Here is a 24475-nt window from a genome sequence, read left to right on the forward strand (position 1 = left end):
GGCACTACCCTTGGTCTTAATAGCCCATAGGTCCCACCTTATTACACAAGCTGAAGGGTCAGTGCTAATTGGGAGAACCTGTCCCTGGGTGCCTCCTCCACAGGCCTCCCCCACAACCCTCTAACATAGTGAAGGGAATTTTCCTCAGTTCTCATTCAGCAAACAGCAGCCAGCACCCTCTTGACTGTGAGATCTTGAGGATGTAAAGAGGTCTCAACCTTATGTCTCTTGCCCTAGCAGAAAGCTTGGCATAAGGGAGGTATCAATAAAGAGATGCTGAATAAATGAGTGAAATGAGCTTTCCCTTTGGGCTATGTTTTTACTTGAAGGCAAGGTTTGTCTTACTCATCTTTCACTCCAGCAGAACTCTCAGATGCTCGGTATTTGTTCATGGAAGGCTGTAAGGAAGTCATGCATTTCCAACAGAAGCCTCCAAAAACCAGAAAGGTCTCCAAGTCATAAACAAGTTTCACTGAGGCCTCTGTATAAACCAAGCATGTGCCATTAATCCTGCGGGTACCGAAAGAAGAGAGAAAAGCTTTGACACCAGTCTTAGGGAAAATGAGATTCCTTTCCCAGGAAAACACTAAGACATGGTTAGTAAAAGAAGCTAAGCACCATGAGTCTAGATCATTTATATTTCAGTGAAAAACTTTCCCATAGCTTTGGAACGTACCCATGTCTGTAATTTTGTTAATGACTGTTGATTTTCTTGTGGTTAAGTGGGAATACAAAGCCTTGAAGAAAACCCCCAAAGACTTTGCCTGGAAAGGGAGAGGCAGAAGCCATGAGATTACATCCAACTAGGGAAGTAACCTGGGAGAAAGAAAGGGAACTAACTCGGAGGGCCAGTGCTTCATGTGTCGGGGAAAGGGGGACTGTCAGAATCCAGAATTCAGATTCCTCATACCTGGATTCTCCTATTTTGGAGGACACAGCTGGCAGGATGCATTTGAAACCACAGTGTAAGCATGAAAGATAGAGAGCTTCTATCTCTAGAGTGTTGATTTTTCACTCCAAGATTTGCAAAGGGGTACACAGGGAAGGTTTTATGTTAAAAATACAAATAAATTAAGATAAACCATGAGACCTGAATCAATTTTGTTCACTATTCCAAGTAAGCATTATAAGATAAACTGCACACATGCACATTAGCCATGCCTCTATGGCTATCCTTCCAAGGAAGCCTATCAGTATGCAAGAGAATAATAGTTATCTACAGGGTTATTTCTAAATAGATCCTAAATTATTTTTCTAAAAGGCAATTATTTTAAAACTTTGATATTATTATTGCTAAGGAAGTACTCTTGGATCAACCCCATCCCCAGGTATGTTGCCACACCCATGTTTCAACACCAAAATCTAAGCTGACTAAGGTAAAATGTGGAGAGCGGCAGTATCTCTATGAGGTAACTGAAAGGGACAATTAAATGACTAAACAAACTGGGTTAGAGATGGTCACTTTAAGGGAAGTATTCACTTCAAATACCCAAGCCAAGTTCACAGAACGGGGGGAAAAAATATGCAAACAGAAACTATGCAATACTTACAATCATTTTTTGTTAGAACACAATCTCTAGTAAAGATTTTTGCATTTCATCACTGCTATATTCCTAGAGCCCGGCGCATAGCCAATTCTTAATAAATTTGTTGAGTTAGACCATAAACTATAACAGTTAATTTAAACAATGAGAAAACTTCTCTGTACATACTTCAGGTCTCAGAATCATGGCAATCTTTTCATCAGACTGGCTTCCTACTAACCATCTATCAACCCCCCTCTGATCCTCCCTCTTGAGAAATGTGTTTCAGAAAAGAATGCTGACTACTTTAACACATAAAACTTCCTGTTCTCTTTGCTCCATCTCTTTAGCTCTTCCTATTTTAAGAATAAACAACCAAACAACCCCCTAAATACTTTGTCTTTGCGAACTATTGGGCTTCCAATTCTTTCTCCCTCTTCTTCCAGGCTTCTCCGGAGGACCCTGTGCTTCTGCCCCTACCTTTCATCCCACCCACTCTGGTTACTCCACTCAACTACTCTGTCTTGAGACAGTCACCACACCCTTTGTACCCCTCATCCAGTGGCACTGCTACTGCTGACAGCTGGCTCCTTGGGAAAAAACTGTTGGCCCACCTTGTCTATGTCTCCTGCTTGGCAATTGTCTCAGGCCTCTCTGTGGGATCCTCTCCCCTATCTTCCAGGAAATACAGGCTCTTTCGGAGGAACCTGAGCTAACATTTCCCTGCTGCCCTTTCAACGGTATGGAACAAGTCTGGGCCAACCTATCAAGGAATTATGACTGCCAACAGGAACCATCCATGTGCTTCTCGACCCTCGGCACTTGTGCCAGATTCTGAGCAATCCATAGTTCAACTAAGCAAAGGTTCATTAGAGATAAATACATTAGAAGCCATGAAACAATCCTGAAGGTGAAATTACTATTGATGTAAAATTAAGCATATTCTACTTTAAACTAATTATTTTCATTCATCAAGATATCTTCATATGCAGCACCCACAAGAATACTATCCAATCCAGGTAGAGCCTACACTATACCTGAGTTCTCCCCAAGGGTTTCTCATTGAACTAGCTGTAAGTAATCAATAACTAGGTAGAGATCACAAGAACTAAACTCTCGTGTGACCTCCCCAACTCCAGCTTTTACTTGGGACCAACTCAGTTCCCAGCACAGTACAAACATATAATAAAAGTATGTCAATTAACACACATTGAATTGAAGTGATAGTGTTTCTCCCCCCCCCTCTCTCTCTCTCTCTATATATATATATATACATATATATGTATATATATATATATATATATATGTAGTTGGACACAATGCCTTTATTTTATTTATTTATTTTTATGTGGTGCTGAGGATCAAATCCAGAGCCTCGCACATGCTAGGTGAGTACTCGACCACCGAGCTACAACCCCAGCCCCATAGTGTGAGTTTCTATAAGCAGTTCATTTATAAGATTTATGGGATGGCGAACACATTACTATTATCATTGAAGAAAACAATATGATGCAATGTCAGAGACACAGTTCGGGGCAAAGATATTTATCTTGCCTTGAAGGACACTTCAGTTTTACCTGAGTGCCCTTTTTATACTTAAACTCAAAGGTAATCTCCTTTGTGTGTTGGGAAGGCAGATTACTGAATTCTCCCAGAGCCACTAAGCTCTTTTAATTATCAAAGAAGATGCCTGATGAACATAAAATAAAGGTCTCATGCTTGATAAGCAGGCAGTCCTAGTAGAGAACAAACCTCAATACAAGAATAAATGAATTTAAGCCCATTTAGGCATAACATTATATAGTAGATACTGGTGTTAGATACCACTGTCTCTACTACTCAAATTAGTAAACAGTTTTTACCAATTATTAAAATACTACTTCAGTGCTGCTTAAGTCAGAAATGAACTTAAATTTAAAATCACTGGAAATGAAAATCAGCTAGTCTCCCTGGCCTCCATGACACTTTAATAAAGAGCTCTACTAGCTACAGCTAAATGGAAAGAAAGAAATTTCAAAATGCCCAAGGAAGCAAAGGAAGCTTCCAGAGAATATGTCCAGGACACTCAGGTGGGAGCTGAGAGATGGCAGGAGAGGAACTATATATGGCATACAGTAGCAGGTCAGCAGTTGTCACACTCTCCCGTACCACCTAACCTTCTGAACTATTCCCAATAACCATGAAACAGGAAGGATGCTAGGTGAGTCAAAGTCTGGACAAGCATTTGGTAAAGGGTAAAGTGTTCCATAAGTGTTAGCAGTTACTTTTTTAATGCATGTATACACCCTTCTCCCATTCAGCTGGCAAAAATATGTGGTTAATGAAATTTAACCATATTTGTAGTCTGGATCCTGGTCTTCAGCTTGGCACAGTAAACATGCTGAAATCTAAATTTATTTGTGTTTACAACTTGCCTTATTTTTAAAAAATTTTACATAACAACAAAAAATGTTAAAATGTTTTGCTGATGCTTCCTATGTTTTTGGAAGATATAAACAGGTACCTTAAAAAGTCATCACTAGATATGTTTTTGATTTCATCATATACTGTATGAGGAAGAATGGATAAAAGTTAAGGAAATTAATAATTTTCAAGACAAGATCATGAATCTTGTGTTCTAATGTAACTCAAACTTATTTCATTATTAAAAAAAAAGGGCTGGGCTTGTGGCTCAGAGGTAGAGTGCTGGCCTACCATCTGTGAGGCACTGGGTTCGATCCTCAGCACCAAATAAAAATAAAATAAAGATATTGTGTCCACCTAGAACTAAAAAATAAATATTAAAAAAAGTAGCTGAGTCTGGTGACATTGCCTATAATTCCAGCTACTCAGGAGTCTGAGGCAGGAAGATCACAAGTTCAAGGCCAGCCGGGGCATCTTAGTGAGACTCTGTCTCAAAAATAAAAAAGGGTGGAGATATAGGTCAGTGATAGAGCACTTTGGGGTTCAATCCCCAGAATCAAGGGGAAAAAAAAGTAAAAGTAAAATAATGCATTAAAAATGTTTCTAAAGGTTTAGAGTGCAGAGTGGGAGACTAACTGCAGGAGTTAACACACAGGCTTCACTGACCACCAGTTGCTTTGATGTCTTGCCAAGTTATCTCACCTCTCAGATTCTCTGCTTTCTGACCTGTAAATTGGGAACACATATCACATTTACTTCACAAAGATGATGTAAAGCTTAAATGAGATAATCCGTAAAATGCAATCAGTGTACCAAGCACAGAGAAAGTCAACTTCACTGTTATTTCACATAAGACAAGTACAGCAGGAGGAGAAGGAAGAAGTAGGATGTACTAGGCATGGTTAGTCTCTGACTCACCTCTGCACTGAAGTAGGAATCCCCCTGAAGATAGCTGCCACTCTTTAATGACACCTGCATTACATAGTCAGGAGGCTGTCCTTTTTGATTTTAAAATGCTCATCCATCATCTCATTTCACATACCAAAGTTCTGAATTACAAAAGGTGTAATTATTTCCCGTTTACAGAGGAGACTAGTCAAATTCAAAATAGATTTGGGTAACTTCACTCAATATTCTGCAAAGGTGGTAAAACAGTAATGGAGTCAGGCCTCATGAGCCTGAGCCAATGCTAATGCTTAAGCAACAAGAGAGCAGGTTAAGTATCTTTCAACTAAAGATACCTGACCATTCCTTCTCCAACAGGTAAAAGGGGTAACAGAAAATCAAATACATCCAAAAGGAATGTCTAGTCTCTTGAATTTGAATTGCAATTTGATTAGGCTTTTTAAAAAACAAAAGCAGTAAAAGCAATTGGGATTTATTATCAGAATAATTTTGGTTTTCAAAATACCATTTACATCATCTTACCTTCATATAAAGTAAAGCTTCTTTGAGCTCCACAGGAGGTCAAAGAATTCTCACAGAATTCATGTTTTTGGTTTCTGCATTAGTATTACACAAGAAATAGAAGATACTGTGAAATAAGCCAGAATGTTCAAACGGGGTTTTTTTTTTTTTAAACATTTAAAGTTCTAAAAGAAACAGTGTTTCTGAGTGTCATTTATTAAATGCAGATGTTAACATGCTACCAATCTTTGAAACGGTAAACTAAATGCCCACCTGGTAGCTGGTGTGACTAAACCTGAATTACAAAATGAACCAACAGGAAGATATTGTTAAAGTCAAGGGGTAAAAAAATTTAGAGCTAGATCTTTTATGGTCCTTCATGTTCTCTCAGAGTCTACCCTCCCAGGAAGAGGCCTGACTAGATTTTGTAGTTTACTGGCTCCAGAGTGAGTCAACTACAAAACCTTCCCTACTTGCCTGCCCTTCCCTACTTTCTGTTCTCTGTCTTGTTCCTGCTCAGGTCTCCTAAAAAAGTTGGCTGCTTCTCTGCTCCTGTGAGGAGAATAGCTCGATATCTTTTTAAGCAAGTCTTATTCAGGAAGAACAATCATTGGAGGCATCTCAACTATCCAGGCCTGGGAGTCCACCTGGCCTTGGCTCTAATACAGTAAGTAGCACTTCCCTCTGTTGCTGAGGACCCCAGTGTGAAAACTAGTGAGGCTTTCAATTCCCAGAGTTAAAAGACTCCAAAATGTTACTGGGCTGTGGGAGAGAACATGAAAACCACAGTAGCTAAGAGCACAGACAGTACTGTCACCCTTACTGACCCAGATGGGAATCATGTGACAGTGCAGGAACCAATGATACCTGTCAGACCTCTGCAGTGACTATAATCAAATGTACACACCTGATCCTTAAAAAATACGTAATTTTCATAGGAACAAACCTGGAAGACAGAGCTGCAATGCCAAAATAACTAAATTTTCAACACATTATAATATTTTAAAGAAAAAATAACATTACTTTAAAAGATTTGACACATGTGACTGCCTAAGCCTAGAGGAAAGAATGAATCAACATTTTAAGTATACTACATTCATTAATCAGAAACTTTTCACAAAGCATATAAGTGCTGTTATCAATGCTTTTTATCAATGCCTTTTTAATGTACTCTCCCCTAGAACATTAAAAAAATCAATTCCAGATTAGACATTAAAATATCAAAAAATGACAGCTTCAAATTACCTACCTTTTATGGCTATTTTTTATTTTTTTTGTATGACTGGTTTCAAAACTCTCTGGCTAATAAAAAATGTAGCTCATGTGCTCTAAATATACACAAAATGAAATAGTTGGGGTAAAAATGACCCAACAGCATAAGAACTGCTTAGGAGTAAAAGTATAGTATAGGTAATTCCAAACAGATAGGTAACATTTGATTACAAATGCAGACCCTATCAATGCTCCATAAGTGACTTATAAAACAAGGTTTATTTTTAACAATGCACTGAGGAAACACAGGCAGACTGGGTGCACTGGCACTCCAAAACCCTATTGTAGGAAAGAATTCAGCGAGAACAGCTCACAGATCCTGCAATAACATCACTCAGAACAGCATGGCAGGAAGGAGTGAAAAGGAAATTCTTTAGCAAAACTTGTGCATGTATAGTGTGTGTGTGTGGGGGGGCAAATGTGATATGTGTATGTGCTGAAAGAAGGAGAAACAGGAAACAGAAAATCTGCCAAAATAAACAACAATAACAAAAAATCACAAAACTTCATTTTGGGTCAAGTGTGGACAAACATAATCTCTACTTAGATAAGAATTTTCTATTAACTTGTTTTTAGAAATTAAAATCTCTGACATTCTTTATTCTGGAGACCCTTGAACAAGAATACAGATTATATTGCACAAAGAAATTCTGAACATACTTCTTAGCAAGTGGCTGGATTCAGAGATAAGCTGACTTCAGACACTAATGGTTTTATATCTTATCAAAAAAAAAAAACTTGGCCCAGGAAGTAAGAAGGAGAAGAGAAAGCAAGTTCTTAAGCATAACCTTTTCTCTTTGATGCCCAAACTGCCTTTCTGGACCTGAGCCCAAAAAGGGAAGGCTTTGTTCTCATGTGTCTTGGGCACTATTTAAAACTCTCCTAGCAAATCCTCTTGCAGTGGAGGGAATGTTCTACTATCCACTTAAAAACTGCAGAATAATTTCAGTTTGCACTGTGCAGATGACAGTCTTTAACTATTGGTGACAACACCTATAGCCAATTAACAGGACCAGTAACAGCAGAATTGAGAATGTTGCTAAAGCAACTGACATCAAAGACTGCTCTATTCCTTATCCCAGCCTTATCTGGAATCCATGAGCTGGTATAGTACGTGGTAAGTGCCCCAAATAAATATCTGAATAACAGTTTCAAACACTAAAAACTAGGGAACTGCTGCCATGGGTTGTGACAGAAGCAGGAAGGGTTAAGTATTCTTCTCTACCAGGAATCTAAGACAAAAAGTAATTACTGCTGATGTCCCTGCGTTTAGCAATGAATTATGAGCAGCTTCAGTTCTGTGTGTGAAGAAGAGCACTGGGCAAGACGATGTGTGAGGAAATGTTTCAAGCTGGTACAATCACAATGATTAAACCAGTCAAAGGGTCTTATTCTACTCAATCTACTTGAAAGTAATAATTTTCTAGAACTCGAAACTAAAGTTATTAGATTAAAAAGAAAATTAAAGTAGGGTTTGGTGGTGCATGCCTATAATCTCAGCTACTCAGTAGCCTCAGGCAGGAGGATCATAAGTTCGAGGCCAGTTTGGGTAATTTAGTGAGACTCTGTCTCAAAATTTTTAAAAAAGGGCGGGCAGTATAGCTCAGTAAGAGAGTGCCCCTGGATTCAATCCTCAGTACCACAAAAAATAAAATGATCCATAGTGAAATTTGTAATTTCCAGTAACTGCCAACTCTGTCCAAATTTGTGAAAAGGGCCCCCCAAATATAATTAAATCTAAAATAATATTCTTCCAGCATATTTTTTAACTTAATGTCATTTAAAATATATATTTTCTATTTTTCTGAGACTTCATAATGAGGAAACAATGAAACAAAGTATCATTGAATAATACATTTTAAAGGTTTAAAAAATGTGTGTGTGTGTGTGTGTGTGTGTGTATAGAGAGAGAAAGAGAGAGAGAGACACACACACACACACATTTATGAAGAGACCTTTATAAACATAGGAAACAAAGGACTGTTTTGTTTGTTAGAGAGTATACCTGATGAATATCCTTTCTTTCTGTAATTAAAACTGAGATAAAAAAATAGCTTGTAACAGTAAATTTACCAAAAAGTAGATTTTCAAAACTGCCCCCCCAACTTGGAAATTAATATCTTCTAAACACAAACATGCTACTGCTTTGCCCTAATTTATTTTCTCACTTTGCAAAATAATATTCTTCCAGCAGAGTTATTTTTTTTGTTTTATTTAATGTCATTTAATATATATGTTTTCTATTTTTCTGAGCCTTCAATGCTTTTCATTTGTATTTCTTTTCATGGTTGCTGGTACCCAGGTTTAAAATCCCCAGAGTTGATAAGCTCAAAGAACTATCTGTTGTTTCAATAATTACAGATAAATTTAGTCATAAGAAATAATTTTAAATTAAATTTTTGGAAAGTTACAAGAACTTGAAGGGAACTAAGATTATGTAAGCCAATCTATTTATTTTCAGAGATAAGAAAACAAAACCCAAGAGACCTGCCTTAGGTCACAAAGTGATGAGAACCCTGATCTATCCACTACTGGTGAGATGCTTTACCCCTATCACAGAATTTTAAATGTTTCAGTTTTCCATTTTTTTTCTTAGTAAATTCTTTCAAAATGATAGGGAAAAAATAATTGCTTTAAAGAAGATGCACAACCTATACAACCTGCCTTTGCTACACTAATAGTGACTAGCAAGGTAACCTTGAGCACCCTCATCCTCTCTGGTATAGTCAAAGTACTGTAGAGTGTCTTCACAGTCACTACGTATATATATGAAAAGAAATACTGAATCCCATTAACATGTACAATGAATACACATTAATAAAACACTTAGAAAAAGAACCATGTTTCGTTATATCATCTAATTACCACCACTAACCCCATTTTAGAGATGAGAAATTTCAGATTCAAAGAAATGAAGTGACTTTCCCAGAATCCAGTGTCAGTAAGTACCTAGTAAGACTCCTCAGGCTGACCTTCTGAATCTCTACATAGTACTATATGAAATGAAAATGCACAGTTCTAAAACCACATTCAGAAGAGTAGATGAAATTAATTGTGCACGAGAATATTTCCTAATCTGCAAATCTTGGAAATCATGGGGAACAGCTTGGAGTAGAAGAGCCACAGCTCCCAGAAGTATGACTTCAAACTGTTCTTGTCTATGTCTGGTGCAACTCCTCTTTTGGGCCTCCTGACCCACTTCCTAGTGCACTGTGGTTACCTGTCCAGCTACAAAGGCTTTTTATTTTGTCCTAAGCATTGAGATCTAACGATTGGAAAACAGAACAATAATGAGGCAGAGAGCTCTGCCTGGTTCTATTTGGCTAAAGCCCTGACTCTTGTCCCCATCTTGGTCTTTGGGCCCTGTCTGCACCCTGTCTCCACCCAGATGGGGTTACCTGAACTATACTTGCCACCCTGAATATGGTCCTACAACTAATTTCTGGGCCTATGGAGTTTCCACCTATCCCCAAGCCAGGAAACCCCCTGTAAGCTCCTTTTGCCTATTTCACTCCTCTGCATTCTTTAGCTCTAGGCATTCCACCTCAAATACCCCAGCATCTCCCCCATGCTCAGCTGACTAAGGCCAGAACCACCCTTGTCATCAGGTAAACTCCCCTGGTAGGCCAAGCGACAGCAGGTGGAGACTTCCTCCCCACTGGGTCCCAGCATTCACTAAGTTTCCTTGGCATATGTGCCTCCTCATCAGGATTGGTGGCAGCATTGATGATGGGCACTCACACTGGCATGCTTACTACTTTGCCCTTTTATTTTTCTAGAAACACCCAAAGACTAGACCAAAGGGGATTCTACGGGCCTCACATGACATGCTTGCTTACCTATAATCCATCAGCTTGCTGGGACCTTTGCCTACAGAGGTCCAGCAGCTGATATAAATCTTGTGATGGACATGCCCATGCCCTAGTAAAGCTCTCTGCTTCAAGCATTTGAGTTTATCTGTTGTTTGACCTGTGAAGGCCTTGGATTATTCTAGAGGACAACCTTTGCTAAGCATCAACATTTTTTTCCTTGAGACTTCTCCTTTGAAATTTTAATACAAATTAATCGGAAATTTTGATTCATTTTACAATACTATGTGTTTATATACACCTCTTTGAAAATACTATTGCTCAGAAAGTCATGACTACATCTATGATGATAAAGGAAAAAGTAAATGTTTAACAGGTGCCAAATCTAACTCAAATATTGAGAAATGGTAGAGTTCGGCAGTATAGTGCTGATTTCTACCAACAGCCACCTTTGCTTTTAGTAAGATGCCAATAATTTATTGCAAACAGGAAAAAAACAAATAAACAAAAACCAATATCTCACAGAGGAGGCAGAATGAGTACACTGGATAAGGGAAGGAGCATTCGGCACCCTGTGAGGGAAGCAAGGCCAGCCGGGGGACACAAACACGAGCAGTATGGAATGAAGGAGGTGCCGAGGAGTGGGAAAGGCCTACCCCCAGGGACTTCTAAGTGACATAATTAAGTCTCAAATTCATCCTGAGGATGAAGAAAAGGCTGACTGTCCAGACCCTGGGTGAGCAGCCCTGGATGTAGAGAAAAGTGGGTCGACATAGGGGTAGATAGAAGTGAGACAGAATGGATGACTGAGTGCAGGGTGAGAGGAAGGACTAACAGCAGACCAACCAGGGAGATGGCGGCAGTGTCACCCACCAAAAGGACAAGAAGCTCTGACTACAAGGATGGAGAGGCTGGGAGGACTGGGGTTCAGTATGCATACACGATAGCCAAAGTGCCTGGCAGAGCTGTCCCTCCTGGGAGGAACTATGCAGGTGACAGTTGGTCATACAGTTCTATCACTGAAGGCAAAGATATTTTAGGGACCAAAATATTAATAAGGATGAGTCAGCAAAGATATAATTGATAATCTTCTGATAGACCCTTTCCTTTCTGGTAAATGACTGGGTTTCTTTTACTCTTTCTATAAAACTTGAAATTTTGTTATTTCAGAATATAGACTTTTAGAGCAAAAAAAGGTCTGAAATACATGTGTTTGAGAATTTCCAAGTATGCAAAAATTTTACTACATGATAAAGGGAATTTTTTTTTAACTCAATAAACAGTGTTGGGACACCTGGCCAATCATTTGAAGAAAATAAAGTTAGATCCCTAAAATCAACCCTTAAGCTTCAGATGGATATGAGATTAAAGTATTTTAACTCATAAAAATACTATTAGAAATTTTACAATAGGGAATAATAATAGCTAATAATTATATAGCTAATAGTCACAAGTTAATACTTGTATAAGAAACTGGTCAGTTACAATGCTTGATAGGAGTGAAACTCTGACTAGCATTCAGGTGCTTATACTCTTACTACACAGCACTGCCTCTCTGAAAGGCATTTGTATGTGCTCTAAACACAGAAGTTATCAAAGAAAAACAACTGGAATTTGAAAAAAAAATCAAGGTTTCTTAATGGCAAATAATAATAATCAAAGTCATAACTTAAAAATAGAGGAAAACAGCTGCAACAAATGTCAGGGCTAATATTACAATACACAAAGAATGCTTACAAATCAATAAGAAAAATATCAATTCTCTTCCATGTTTGAAAGAAAATAAATGCCAGGCGCAGTGGTGCATACTTGCAATCCCAGTGACTTGGGAGGCTGAGGCAGGAGAACCACAAGTTTGAGGCCTTCCTCAGAAAGTAAGTGAGGTCCAGTCTCAAATAAATAAATAAATAAATGGCTATAGATGAGGCTCGTTAGTAAAGAACCTCTGAGTTCAATCCTTAGTACCAACAACAATAAAAAAAAAAAGAAGAAAAGAAAAGAAAGAAAGAAAGAAAGAAAAAGAGAGAGAGAGAGAGAGAGAAAGAAAGAAAGAAAGAAAGAAAGAGAGAGAGAGAGAGAGAGGCTGAGGTTGTAACTCAGTGGCAGAGTGCTTGCCTAGTATGTGTGAGGCACTGGGTTCAATCCTCAGTACCACATAAAAATAAGTAAATGAAATAAAGGTATTGTGTCCATCTACATCAACAAAAAGTATATATAAAAAAGAAAGAAAGAAGTACACAAAAGAAGCACGAAATTGTAAATAAGTACAAAATATACAGTGACACGAAAAGCTAAGAAATGTGAGAAGCCATCTTTCATTCACCAGATTGGCAAAAATAGAAGACCAATAATACACAATATTGGCAAGAATGTTGGGCGATGGGCATTCTCATGTACTATGAGGTAAATGTAAACTAGCACAATGTTTTACAAGGCAAACTGGTTATAGTATCAAAATTTTAAATATGCACACCCCTGTTTCAGAATTCCATTTCTGAATATTTATTGTCCAGAACAAAAGGCCCAACTATATAAATATTGCATATAAAAGAAGTCACTAAAGTTTAACATTAGAACCTAAAAGCAAATAATATAAATGGTCTAAAAACAGGAAACTGGCTAATTGAGATATTGTTGATGAAATACTACACAGTCCTTAAATTGACAGCTCTCTGTTCAGAAAGATAACTTACAACATACTGTTAAGAAAAAAAGCACACTGTACAGTAATACACATAGTATGCTTCTATTTATTAAATAATGAAGACATCATTTTTTAAAAAAATTGTTCCATTGCTTTCAAAAGAACTGTTCAATGATGTTATTGAAATTAAATTCTATAAAGTTTAAATACCATCAAGGCCTTGAGATGCCAGATATAACATCATAATCTTGTTATAATACAGTATAATGGTATGAAGATGCTTTGTACCAGAATGTATAAAATATACTTACAAAATTAAAAATAAATTTAGATTAAAATTGTAAAAATGTTTTCAGGGGTATTGATATTTACATCAATCTGTTGCACCTTTTTCAAATCTAAGGTTCAATAAAAATAAATTAAGAGCACTAATGGAAGTTCAGGAAATTGATAATAGCTATAGCCAATTAAGATATTTTAGGGGGGAAAAAGCAAGAAACTATGAAGTGCTGTTTGATGACACAAATATCATTTTAGAACATGCAGACATTAAGAATGTTTGTGAAACCATCTCATTTCAATGAAAAAGCTTCCAGTAATTATATAATTTGGTCAATGCTACAGAGTTGGAACCTTACTCCTCGAAATCTAACTAGGAAAAAGGTCAGAATACATTGGTGTGTCTTAATACTTATTAATTTCAAATAACTTGTAGGGTATAAAATGACATAGGCCAACAAATAAAGCAAAGAAGTTTTCCATACAGATAATCCACAAGACATTTCTAATAAGCAGCGCCTAATTTTATGTAATTTTAAAGTATGCCTCTTAATTTAGTATATCAGGGCCGCAGAACTATAACTCAGATAATTTAGAGGTTTACCACTTCAAGGATCATTTTTCTTAATAGAAATTATAACTTTTCGACTTTAATTCACTGAAACTATAGAAACAAGATAACTTTTTAATAATGAGCTACAGTAGCTCTGACAAATGAAAATAATCATGTAGTCTTGATCACACTTATTTTACAAGTTAGGAAAGTTATGTTCAAAAAGTAATGTTGAATAGTGAGTGCTATGATTTAATAATATATAATTTTAGAGGCTATCCAGGTGGACCTAGCTGTCCCAACACCAGGTGGCCCCCGAATGCACTGTTTTAAAATCCTCTTCTGCCTTCCTCCCCTGTGTCTGTGAGGTCAGTTAACCCTGCTGCCATAAGGGAACCTGCCTGCCTCTGGCTGAGCTCACACTGCCATCCCTCCTGCTGTTAAAAGTTGTGTGTTAGGAACACCAAATGAACAAAACTGCAAGGACAACATCTTAGATAAGTGTCAACAGCCAGCAAATGTCCTGGACACTCTTCTGAGTGTAAAATCAAAGGACTTCAAAGCACAGATTTTGTTTCAGAACCTTTGGCTGCTCAGAGACATTTTTTTTTCCCCTTAGTGCTAACCTGTGTTCTAGATAAGGGAGGCTGCTGGGTTTAGTTACCACTACTAAGTTTTCTGTTACATGGGTTCTTAGCTCCTGAAACACTGTATAGTAGTTGTCTAACAAATCTTTTCTTTAACGCAAATGTGAACTTCTATTATCTGAGGCTGACTTATCAAATTAGTCAATTCTGGATGAGATTAGAGTTTTCAAGACAAGAATCCTAAAAGTGGTATTTAACTTTAGGTTACTTTCTGAGAACCTGGAAAAACAAACAGTTATGTCAATGCATAACATTTTTATGCACAATGTTATTCCTGGAAAAACATTCTTGAATCCCTAGAAAGTATAGGAGAATCACATATGCATAGCACATGCTTCTAACTTATAAAATTATCATACATATAGCTATTTGCTGTAAACCTTATTTAGCCGTCCTTGAGGCTTGAGGTACCAGGCATATCTACAAGTCGGAGTATCTCCCAATGAGTCTATCACAAACCAATAATTTGGAAACACCAATAGTCTAAGATTTTGCTGTTTTAACCTCTTCTTACCTAGGTCCTAAACTATGTCTGACCAAAAGGAAAAACAGATGACCCCACTAGTTTGGGCATGCTATGGCATTATCTTTCTCCTTTTATTCAATAAATATTTACCAAATATTCATTTTGTGGCAGGCATTTTGCTAGGTGTTGAGTCCCTAACCAGTCAAAGGCCCTGTACACCCAGGTCTTGCCATCTTCTGGGGAAGAAGGTTGTTCAGCCTGTTGAGAAAATAAAGTATAAATCTCAATATTGACAGTAGGGATGCTGTACCATAAAGCCAGACTAGGTAATCTGTGAATGGGCTAATGCTTAACAAAGAAGAGCTGACATGAGGAATGGGAAGAGAGTTCCTGGCAGAGGGGGCATGCAAAGGACCTGTAGCAGGAGGCAGTATGCTAAACTTGAGGAAATGAAAGAAGTCAGGTCTGGGGAGAACAAGGGCATGTGTGAGATGGATCCAGACCTGGAAAGGCAGATAAGAGTCCTGGTAAGGTGAGTTAAGGATTCATTTTGTCTTTATCAAAATGGAAAGCATTTGAAAAGTTTTAAAATTTAATTGAATTCATTTCACTTTTCTGGAGGGAGTAAGTGAAGATCTGATTACATCTCTAGCCACATAATCCAGAGAGCAGACTGGGAGGGAAAAGGGCTATAATGTAGCAGTGTGTGAGGGGGGTTGTGACATCAGTCCAAACTAGATAATGGATGCTGAGACTGGGATGTGATGGCAGCTCAAATCACCAGCACCTAAGAAGGGGAGCATGAGGGTCAAGGATGACTCCTAGATTCTGATTCTGCCATTTAATGAACAGAGAGCATGTTAGCAGAAGGTTTAGTGAAGACTGTGAATCTGGACTTGGACATAGGAGTGTAGAGTATCATGCAGATAGTTAGGTGTAGATCTTAAGTTTCAGAGAGATCGTAACTGGGAAAATAACCTCTGAAATCACTTGTGAATGGCCAATAACCAATCAAAGGGCATTAATGAATCTCAGTTGGTATGGAAGACACAGAATGATAGAAGGCCTAGGAACACCCTAAGGGTCTTTTAACATTAATGTTCCAGGGGATGAAGATGGGCCACCAAGGAAGAACTGCCAAGGTTAAGAAGAAAATCAGGAAGGCTTACTCATTAACATAAGTAACACTGTTTCAAACAGAGGAACTCAATTTTATCAATTACTTGACAGCTTGAATGTGGCTCCAATTTTTTATAACTATACTTAAGTCATTGAAGCACACTAATTATTTAAATTTTATATTATATTGAATTGGTCATAATGATCGATGACTGCTTGTTAAATATCAATTACTGCAACTAAATACTAAGCAATGTATAAACCATAAAAACTCATGCTGGGACATGATACAAAAAGGAAGATAGAATTCCTAGTCTGTTAACAACTGATATTTGGTATTCAGAATGCTGTAAGACCAGTTTGAAGATTATTTGATAACATATCAGTTAAATGATTATTTAGGCAACACAGAAAAGTAATGATAACATCTACTTGTCAAGAACAGCGCATCCACACAAAGCCCAGTATCCACACTCTCCTCACTCCATATATACCCATCATCATCCTGCTTGCATGTGATAAACTTAGTTAATACACTAATGATAGAAATGTGTGTGTTGTACCATATAACTCCAAGAACTTCCTCCAGTCTTTAAGAGGTTTAATGGCCACATTAATAAATCCCAGGTGACAGAAGTGTACTTTCAGAAATATATACTTAGTGGGTCTTAATGATTCTCCTTAGCATTCTACATCTCAATCTATTACATCAAACTAACCAGCCTGGCATTGCAAAGGAGTCAGTCACTAATAATATAGAACTCCCTTCCATACCAAACATACCTAAATCAACAGTGACATGCCATAGGCAGATGAAAACAAGGATATCTTCTTGATCATCTTATGCCCTAGAGCATATTTTACATTTCCCTACGTAGTTTTCTTAACGAGCAGAGTTGCTGTTATTAATGATAAAGACTGAATTTTAAAACCAGTGTTGGCAGATACTGAATTTCTTGCTCCTCATGCCCTCATTTTGATTTTCTCTTGCAAAAGAAAAAAATATCATGTCTGGACTTGCAGCTCCATCTATATTACTCTTAAGAGGAGGTAGAAAAATAGTTTTAAACTAATCTGTATCTAGATTTGCTTTTCCATTTCTGTGATCCTAAACTAAAGCATGTCTGTCCTAAGAAGGGGGGGGGGAGAAGACACCAAAAGAAAACAGGCAAAAACTAGCAGGCTGAATGTATAAGCAAAAGATAAGACAAACCTACCCCTCACAACTACTAAGGCCAATTCATTCCTCAGAAAATTAAGAAGGTAACACTGTTTGGCCACAGGAATATGGTATGGAATGTTGTAGATGAGACTCAGAGCACAAATATGGGTGCCCCTCCATATCCTCATCTACTAAACAAAACAGAGGCTATGTACTGCTGACCCTCTCCTCTACTACCAATTATCTGCAAAGGTTCATAAAGGTTGAATGAATGAAATCTCATACAGTAACAAAGAGGCAGGATCCAGCAATACTGGAAGTTTCTCACCCTGTGCAGTTATCAAGATGAATGAATGACAGTCCATATTCTTTATTTCCTTTCACATATAATTTAATATAGCAAAAATCAATAAATCTAAGAAATATTGAACACTAATCATTTATCCTCTTTTCCTAGCATGTTGGGGGATCCTGAATATTACTTACTTGTATTAGGTGCACAAGGCAGGTTTAAGAAAGATATTCATCGTGTAAGTATTAGCAGATGAATGCAGCACTGAGTAGAGACCAAGCTAGTGGTCTATCAGAACTCCTGCAAAACAACTGTCTTCTTAAAACCTTCAGTTAATTTGAAAAAGAAGACGGAAGAAGCACATAGTAATGAAAAGCAATGGACTACAGAGTCAGACTGACTTGGGGTTGCATCCTAGCTCTGACTTCTAGTTGTATGATCATGGAGCTTTACCATCCCTAATGAGTTTCAACCTCCTGAAAAGAGAAATCACAATGCCTTAGAGGGCTGTAGTGATGATTATATAAGATTAAATAAGATGATTAAATAAGAAAAAAAAAAGTGTGTGTGTGTATCTTACCCAAGATAAAAGGCAAGGAAAGTGATATATAAAAGCTATCTACACCTATCTATATGCTCAATTAACATGTTATAAGCCACAAGTACAATCCTGATATTTTTGTAATTTTAAGAGTACCTGACTAATCTCACTGCATTGCAATAAACCTTTTAATTCTGGTTCTGATTTCTTTCATGATTAAAATGTTCTTGTGCTTCAATTTAAAGAAATAAAAATGTTTTAAAATTATTTCTTAAAGACAACTATGGCTTATTCCTAATACTGCACATTTCATCATATTAATATTCTGTGCAATTACTTAACTTTTGGGAAGGATGCTGGAGATCCAACCCAGGGCCTTGCTGATGATAGGCAAACACTATAACTGAGCCTCATTTCCAGCTCCCATTTATTTTTTAAAGTAGCTCTCACTTTAGACTTAAAATTAAAAGAGGAGGCCAGAACTAAGGAAATAACTAAGTCTAAGGAATATACATGGTATATCTTATACAAGCAAAGCATTCCATGGCTAGAGGTATAATTCACATGATGGAGTTCTTAAGCAGACTCTGGAGACTACTGCTTTTCCATGCCATATTTTCCACTGCGTTCCATAGCAAGAGATATCCCTCAACCCAAGAAAATGAGTGGGATACAGAATGCAAAAGTAGTGCTTTCTAACTCAGAGCACTTCTGACTGCCCCATATTATAACTAGGGGAAATCCATTCCCCACTGCTTGCCACCCTATCACTTCTTCCTTTGGAATGCACATAGCCAGTGTCAAGGACTGATTAGCAGACTCAGCCTAGGCAAGCTGTAGCTAGTTTTTTTTTTTTTTTTTTTTTTTGCTCTTGGTGAAACTAAAAGAACACTCCTTTCTTCCCACATTTTGAAATCTTCAAGTTGACAAGTCAGTGACCATTTCTAAAACATGCAACATATTTTGCTTGAGGTGCTACAGAAGACTTGAAAGAATATCAATGAACAGGGTTACTTCCTGTTTTTCCTATCTAACAAAATGGAGTTATTATAGTGTATTGGAAATCATATATTAAGGAATGTTGGTTAACCAGTCACTCTTGCCAAGATCAGATATGAAAAGAAAACAAAAGTTGGCAACAATTCTAGCTCTGATATTTCTCTTCCAGCATTATATTTAATAAGGTTAATCTTTGAAGAATCCATTTTTTACCTGATTTTAAATGGAATTTGGAGACAATTTATAACTACAACACAAAATCATATAAGATTATCTTATGTGACTACTTCTATTATTTTATTAAAAAAATCACCAACTTAATTTTTAAAAAGACTTATTTTTAGCTAACTCTTACATGTCCTCTCTAGTAACAGGTCACTAAATTGTATTTTCATTTCAACAACTTCTAAAAGGAAGTGAAACTGAGGGCTATATGAGGATATAACAGCAGCCTATGAAATATTCTTAATTTTAAGCAAAAACTAACACAAGTACAGCATATCTTGTTCTTTCATGGGCCAGCAAATTGATAGTTTGGTTTTTTAAGTTACAAAAATAGGATGGAGTAATTATATCTACCAAACTCACAATAGCCTGTTCAATGGAGAGTAACACTGTAATTTTTCTTCAAAGACAGTAAATAGGAAGAAAAAGCCCCTAATTCTGTAATATAAGGAAAAATCCCAAACCCTTGGGCGCCACTTACAGGCACTAAACTTTCACTGATTTCAGTTACCCTAAAGAGGGATAGACATAAAATCTTTGATTTTAATGGGTATTTCTTATATAATTTATCATTTGTAAATGTATTTCCTATACTTCCAATTTCTACATCCAAAATTATAAACTGAAGGAAATTCTTAAGTAAAAATCACAAAGCTCTCTTTTTAAAAAACTCAGTAGTTCCGTACAAGTCTTCAGACCTCTACTACTGTTGAAACAAAAATATTTAAAAATTTCAGTTTTAGATTTTCCTCTTGAAAGTATGAATGTAACTACTGTCAAAAAGAGGAAAATGCACAATTCAACTGAGATCTTATAGTACTGCTTACAATCAGCTTTTTCTAAGACTTTAAGTGGTAAATAATCTGACAATATAAATAAAACACATGGAAATATTATAGTACAAGTATTTTTCTCCATAATGTAAGTTTTTACACCAATAGATTCAAATGAATTTCAACCCCACTGTCAAGAAAACTGAAAAAAATAATCACTACATTTCAAAAGATAGGGATCAAAATTTTGTTACAAATGAAATCTTTGCATATGACATTTGGGATGAACCAAGAGCATTCTGGTTAATAAAATTACTTGTTTGAAAAAATATTATGCTTACTAATCCATTATTTAATATACTGTGCAATTAAAATCCCCCCTTAAAGAAAGGAAAAAAAATTAAGCATGGATTACTTAGTCTTTGAATCTTAAAAATTATTTATTATATCCAAAAAATAAATAAAATTAATTTCTCAAATTTGGGGTCAATTTTTTAAAAAATCCGAAATGTAGTAACAATTGCCTTCTAAGAATTATTCTGATTGAGTTTTAATCTGATCTGCACAGAAATAAGACACCGTGGAGCAACATTTCTTCTTGTAAGACTAAGTTATGTGTACCACTGCATACAGAAAACTGTACCAGTCACAAATCTCCTTTCATTGTAATATTGCCATGGTACAGTGCTAAGCATATTTTTTAGATTTTATTTATTTTTTGGTAGGGGAAGACTTCCAAGTAATAAACGGACCATGTTTTTAAACCAACAAACAAGTGCACAAAAAAGAATCAAAGCATTTAAAATAATTAACCAAAACTTACTGTCTGACGCATCTCACAGTAGACACACTTTACTCCCTTAATAAATGTCAGGGAATTCTATACAGCAGCTAGTGACTATTACGAAAATATTTCCAGCAACTCTAAACGCCCATCAACACTTTGTGCTTTTGCAATTACTATCAGTTGTTAAAAAAAAAAAAAAAAGATTATAGCTGTCACACTTAAAAGAACTTCTTTTAACAGAAAAATTTCCAATAGCCAAAACAGTGTGAGGCCGAGGAGCCAAATTACCTTACACATTTCCTAATTCACGTGCACCACAAGACCCATCTGAGCCGAAGCCCACAGCACCGTGACCCCTGGAATTCAGCGGCGGCCGGTGCAGCTGCACCAAGCAGGCAGCACCGCACCCGCGCTGCGGTTCCCAGCCACGCCGCAGGGGCTGCGGGGAGCAGTCACCACCGCTTTGAAACTGAATGGCTGACACATCCGGTCCTGGCTCCTACACCACTTCGCCAAATGCAAACTTCAAAGGCCAAATTCAAACTCCAAACAGAAGTCACTGGAGTCTTAGTGATGCAGCATGAATTCCCAAGAACACAAGGAGCTGTTGGGGGTCGCAGTTCGAAAATCCACACGTCCTAGAAGACCACAAGCCCCGCCGAGTCTGCAGCGGTCAGCCGGTGCCGCTTTGACAGGCGTTACCCCGCGATACACCCGGAGCCCCCGCGGCCGGCACTCGAGGCGCGCCGCTTGCGCCCGGGTCCGGTCCCGGTTCCTGCCCGGGCACTCAGGCTCCTACGGGCCCAAGGGCTCTGCCTGTCACAGCCGGGGACCTGCCGCCTTCTTGGCCCTCCGTGCCCCCCACCCGACCTTGGGCTTCCCAGTCCACCCCGCCCCTTTCCGACCTCCGCCCGCGCAGCTCGGGCCTCGCTCCCCAGTCCCTCGGGGACACCCGCCCGGGGCGCCGCCGCTGGGCTGGTACCCACCCTTGGTTCAGCCCCGGGACGCCCGTGCTCCTCGGGGAGCCCCGATCCCCGGAAACCCACGAAGCCAGCTGGGGCCCCACACCTTTCCCCAACGGGTCCCCGCAGCGCGGCTCGCACGCCTGTCACATGTCTGCAAACAATAACAAACTCTCCGGCACGTCCTCGTCCAGTCCCCCGGCTGGGACCCGGACGCCGGCCGACCCTGGAGGGCTCCGAGGTGCCAGTGGGCGCAGGTCCCGGCGAGTGGTGCCGAGCCCCTCAACGCCGAGCCCCGGGACTCCGTGCGCGGTGCCCGGGATTCATTCATTGCCCTCCGCCCGCCCAGGACCCGACGCACCCCGGCCGCGCTTGCTTACCCGGCGGGGGCCGCTGCAGGAGGCGGCTCGGCGGCAGGCGCCGGTTTCTCCCCGGGCTCGGCCCCCACGGGGTTCGGGGCGCCGCTGTCCGGCGCGGCCGCTAGTTCCAGAGGGTGGGCACCGCCGCCGCGGCTCGTGGGTCCGTGGGGCTGCGGCACCGCCACAGGCTGGAAACTGCTTCCACCCGCAGCCGCGTCCGCGGGCTCCGGCGACGGGGAAGTGGAGGAGGACGGCGGAGAGGCGGTGAGGAAGAGTGGTGACTCGGGCAGCTGGTCCAGCTCCACACTCCGCACTTTGCGCAGCTGCCGCCGCCGCCAGTCAGCCCGCTCGCGGCCCCCGCTGCCGGTCTCCCGCAGCAGCCCTGCGGCTGCCACGGGAGCGCTGCTCGCCTTGAGAGCCCCTCCGCCGCCGCCTGAATCTGGGCTCGTCGCCCCGGCGCCCGGGAATCCAGACGACGAGGCGCGATTCCCCGCCGCCGCCGCCATTTTCTCTCGCGGGCTACATTCGCTCGGCCCCTGCGAGGGAGGGAGGGGGCGGGGAGAGCGCAGGGGGCGGGCGGACGGGCGGGCGCTGCGCCGCCGGCGTAGGATCGCCTGCGCTATCTGCGTGAGCGCGGCCCGCCAGCGCCGGCCTGGAGGACCCGCGGGCGGGCGCGCGGTTGCCGGCCAGCGACTAGGCGGAGACGGAGGGTGCGCCCGGGGAGGCGGTGGCCGCAGGTGGAAGGGAGGGAGTGGTCAGTGCGCCCGATTCCACAAGGGCGAGCACGGTGGGCTCCGAGAGCACGGTGGGCTCCGAGAGCCCGCGCTCGGCGCTCTGGGATGGGATGGGCGCACTGCAACCGCTGCGCGGCCAGGTAGTCCCGGCCACACGGGCGAGAGGCTGGGGCTTGGTGGTAGCTTTTCGCCTCTTTCCCTTTGCTGCAATCTCGGCCCAGCTTGGGGGCGTGAGGGCGGGGGGGTCGATGAAGCGCGCCCAACGGGAGTTGCAGGTTCTGAACGAAATAATTAGTTCGAACTTGGATTTATGGTGCTTGAAGGGGACGCAGGCCGGAGGGTTTGCAGTCTGTCATTCGCACTGCTCTTTGCAGTGGATGTCTGGGGTCCCGGCGCCGACCAGCCTTCCACCCCTAGCCCGCCCGCGCCCGACGCGCAGGTGGCGCCCAGGATTGTAGCTTGCTGCAAAGCAAAAGCCAGCGTTTACCAGACGTGCTGTTGCGGACCAAAAGTAAATAAAAAGTTGTGTTGTTTTGAAGAAAGCATTCCAGCTCTTTTGTCCCATCCCCACCCCCTCGTGCTACAAATCGCAAAACTTTAAGGTTTCTCATCCTTACTTCACATCTTGAAACTGTGATTTGGGACAGCACCCCCACCCCCACCCCCGCGCGCACCACCACCACCGCCACCGCACAAACACCCACCGGCTAGAGAGACAGGGAGGAGCGGGGGTCCCTGCAGATCTTTATTTTTTTCTTCGGCAGACATATACAGAACCACAGAGCGCACGTTTGGGGTAAGAACCAGCGCTGTGCCAGGAAGAGCTTTCATGTCATCTTCGGTCAGGTCTTGGCCCTCCCCAAATCCGATGCTTCTGGCTGCACGTCCTTCTTTCCGGCAGTCAGGTGACGGGCTGGGTTCCCCAGTCCCCACCCCTGCAATGCCCGGGTTGTCGAACGTGGCGTTGGAAACCCTTGCAGACCAGGAGAGACTGCGAGAAGGTGCTTTGGGAAGTGAAAGCAACATTTACATGTTCATGATTTTTTACTTTTTCAACCGAGTAGACCTTCTGTATCGCGTTTATTTTCCCCGTCTCTTCTTTTCCTCTACACGTTTGGTCTAAGTTGGGAAATCTCCCAGAACCTGGGAGCAATGTCTCTAGATTTATTTTATGAAACATCAATTAAGACAGGGGGCAGGAGGGGTTTCTCACGTAGAGAAAGGGGAGAGCTATCTTTGTCAATCATAATGTATCTAGACAAAAGCTTGAGCAATCTACAAAATAATTATTTTGACTTCTCGAAAATAGATTAAATGAAAGCCCCCTTCTCAGACATAACGTTAACTGAAAAGGAAGGTGACATAGAGGGATTCTTAAAAGGGTCCTGATTTCATATTAGTTAAATGTTTTGAATATTGCTCTGACATCTGCCATAAGATAGTTTTAGATCATTACATCCAAGGATACAAATTTTGAAAGTTTAGATAAATCTGTTAATTTTTTAGCTCTACGTTTAAA

At 40.1% G+C, this 24475-nt stretch overlaps 1 protein-coding gene across 3 annotated transcripts in view; it reads right to left on the reverse strand.

The window, feature by feature from the left end:
- The window catches only part of MAP3K1 (mitogen-activated protein kinase kinase kinase 1), an 82515-nt gene extending 58718 nt beyond the window's left edge, over positions 1–23797 (reverse strand). Inside the window, exon 1 of one of the 3 annotated variants that reach the window (XR_014020628.1) lies at positions 22244–22800. Coding sequence is in view for 1 of the 3 variants with exons in the window: in XM_081282018.1 (XP_081138144.1) it covers positions 22244–22728 (485 nt within the window). In the remaining 2 variants the exon portion in view is untranslated. Of the gene's footprint in view, positions 1–22243; positions 22976–23660 lie in introns of those variants that run through there. The other 2 variants (XM_081282019.1, XM_081282018.1) reach the window with 2 other exon arrangements.
- Between the last annotated feature and the right edge of the window lie 678 nt (positions 23798–24475).

The sequence above is a fragment of the Spermophilus citellus genome, assembly GCF_964194105.1.
Source record: "Spermophilus citellus genome assembly, chromosome: 1".
In the NCBI taxonomy this organism is placed as follows: domain Eukaryota; kingdom Metazoa; phylum Chordata; class Mammalia; order Rodentia; family Sciuridae; genus Spermophilus; species Spermophilus citellus.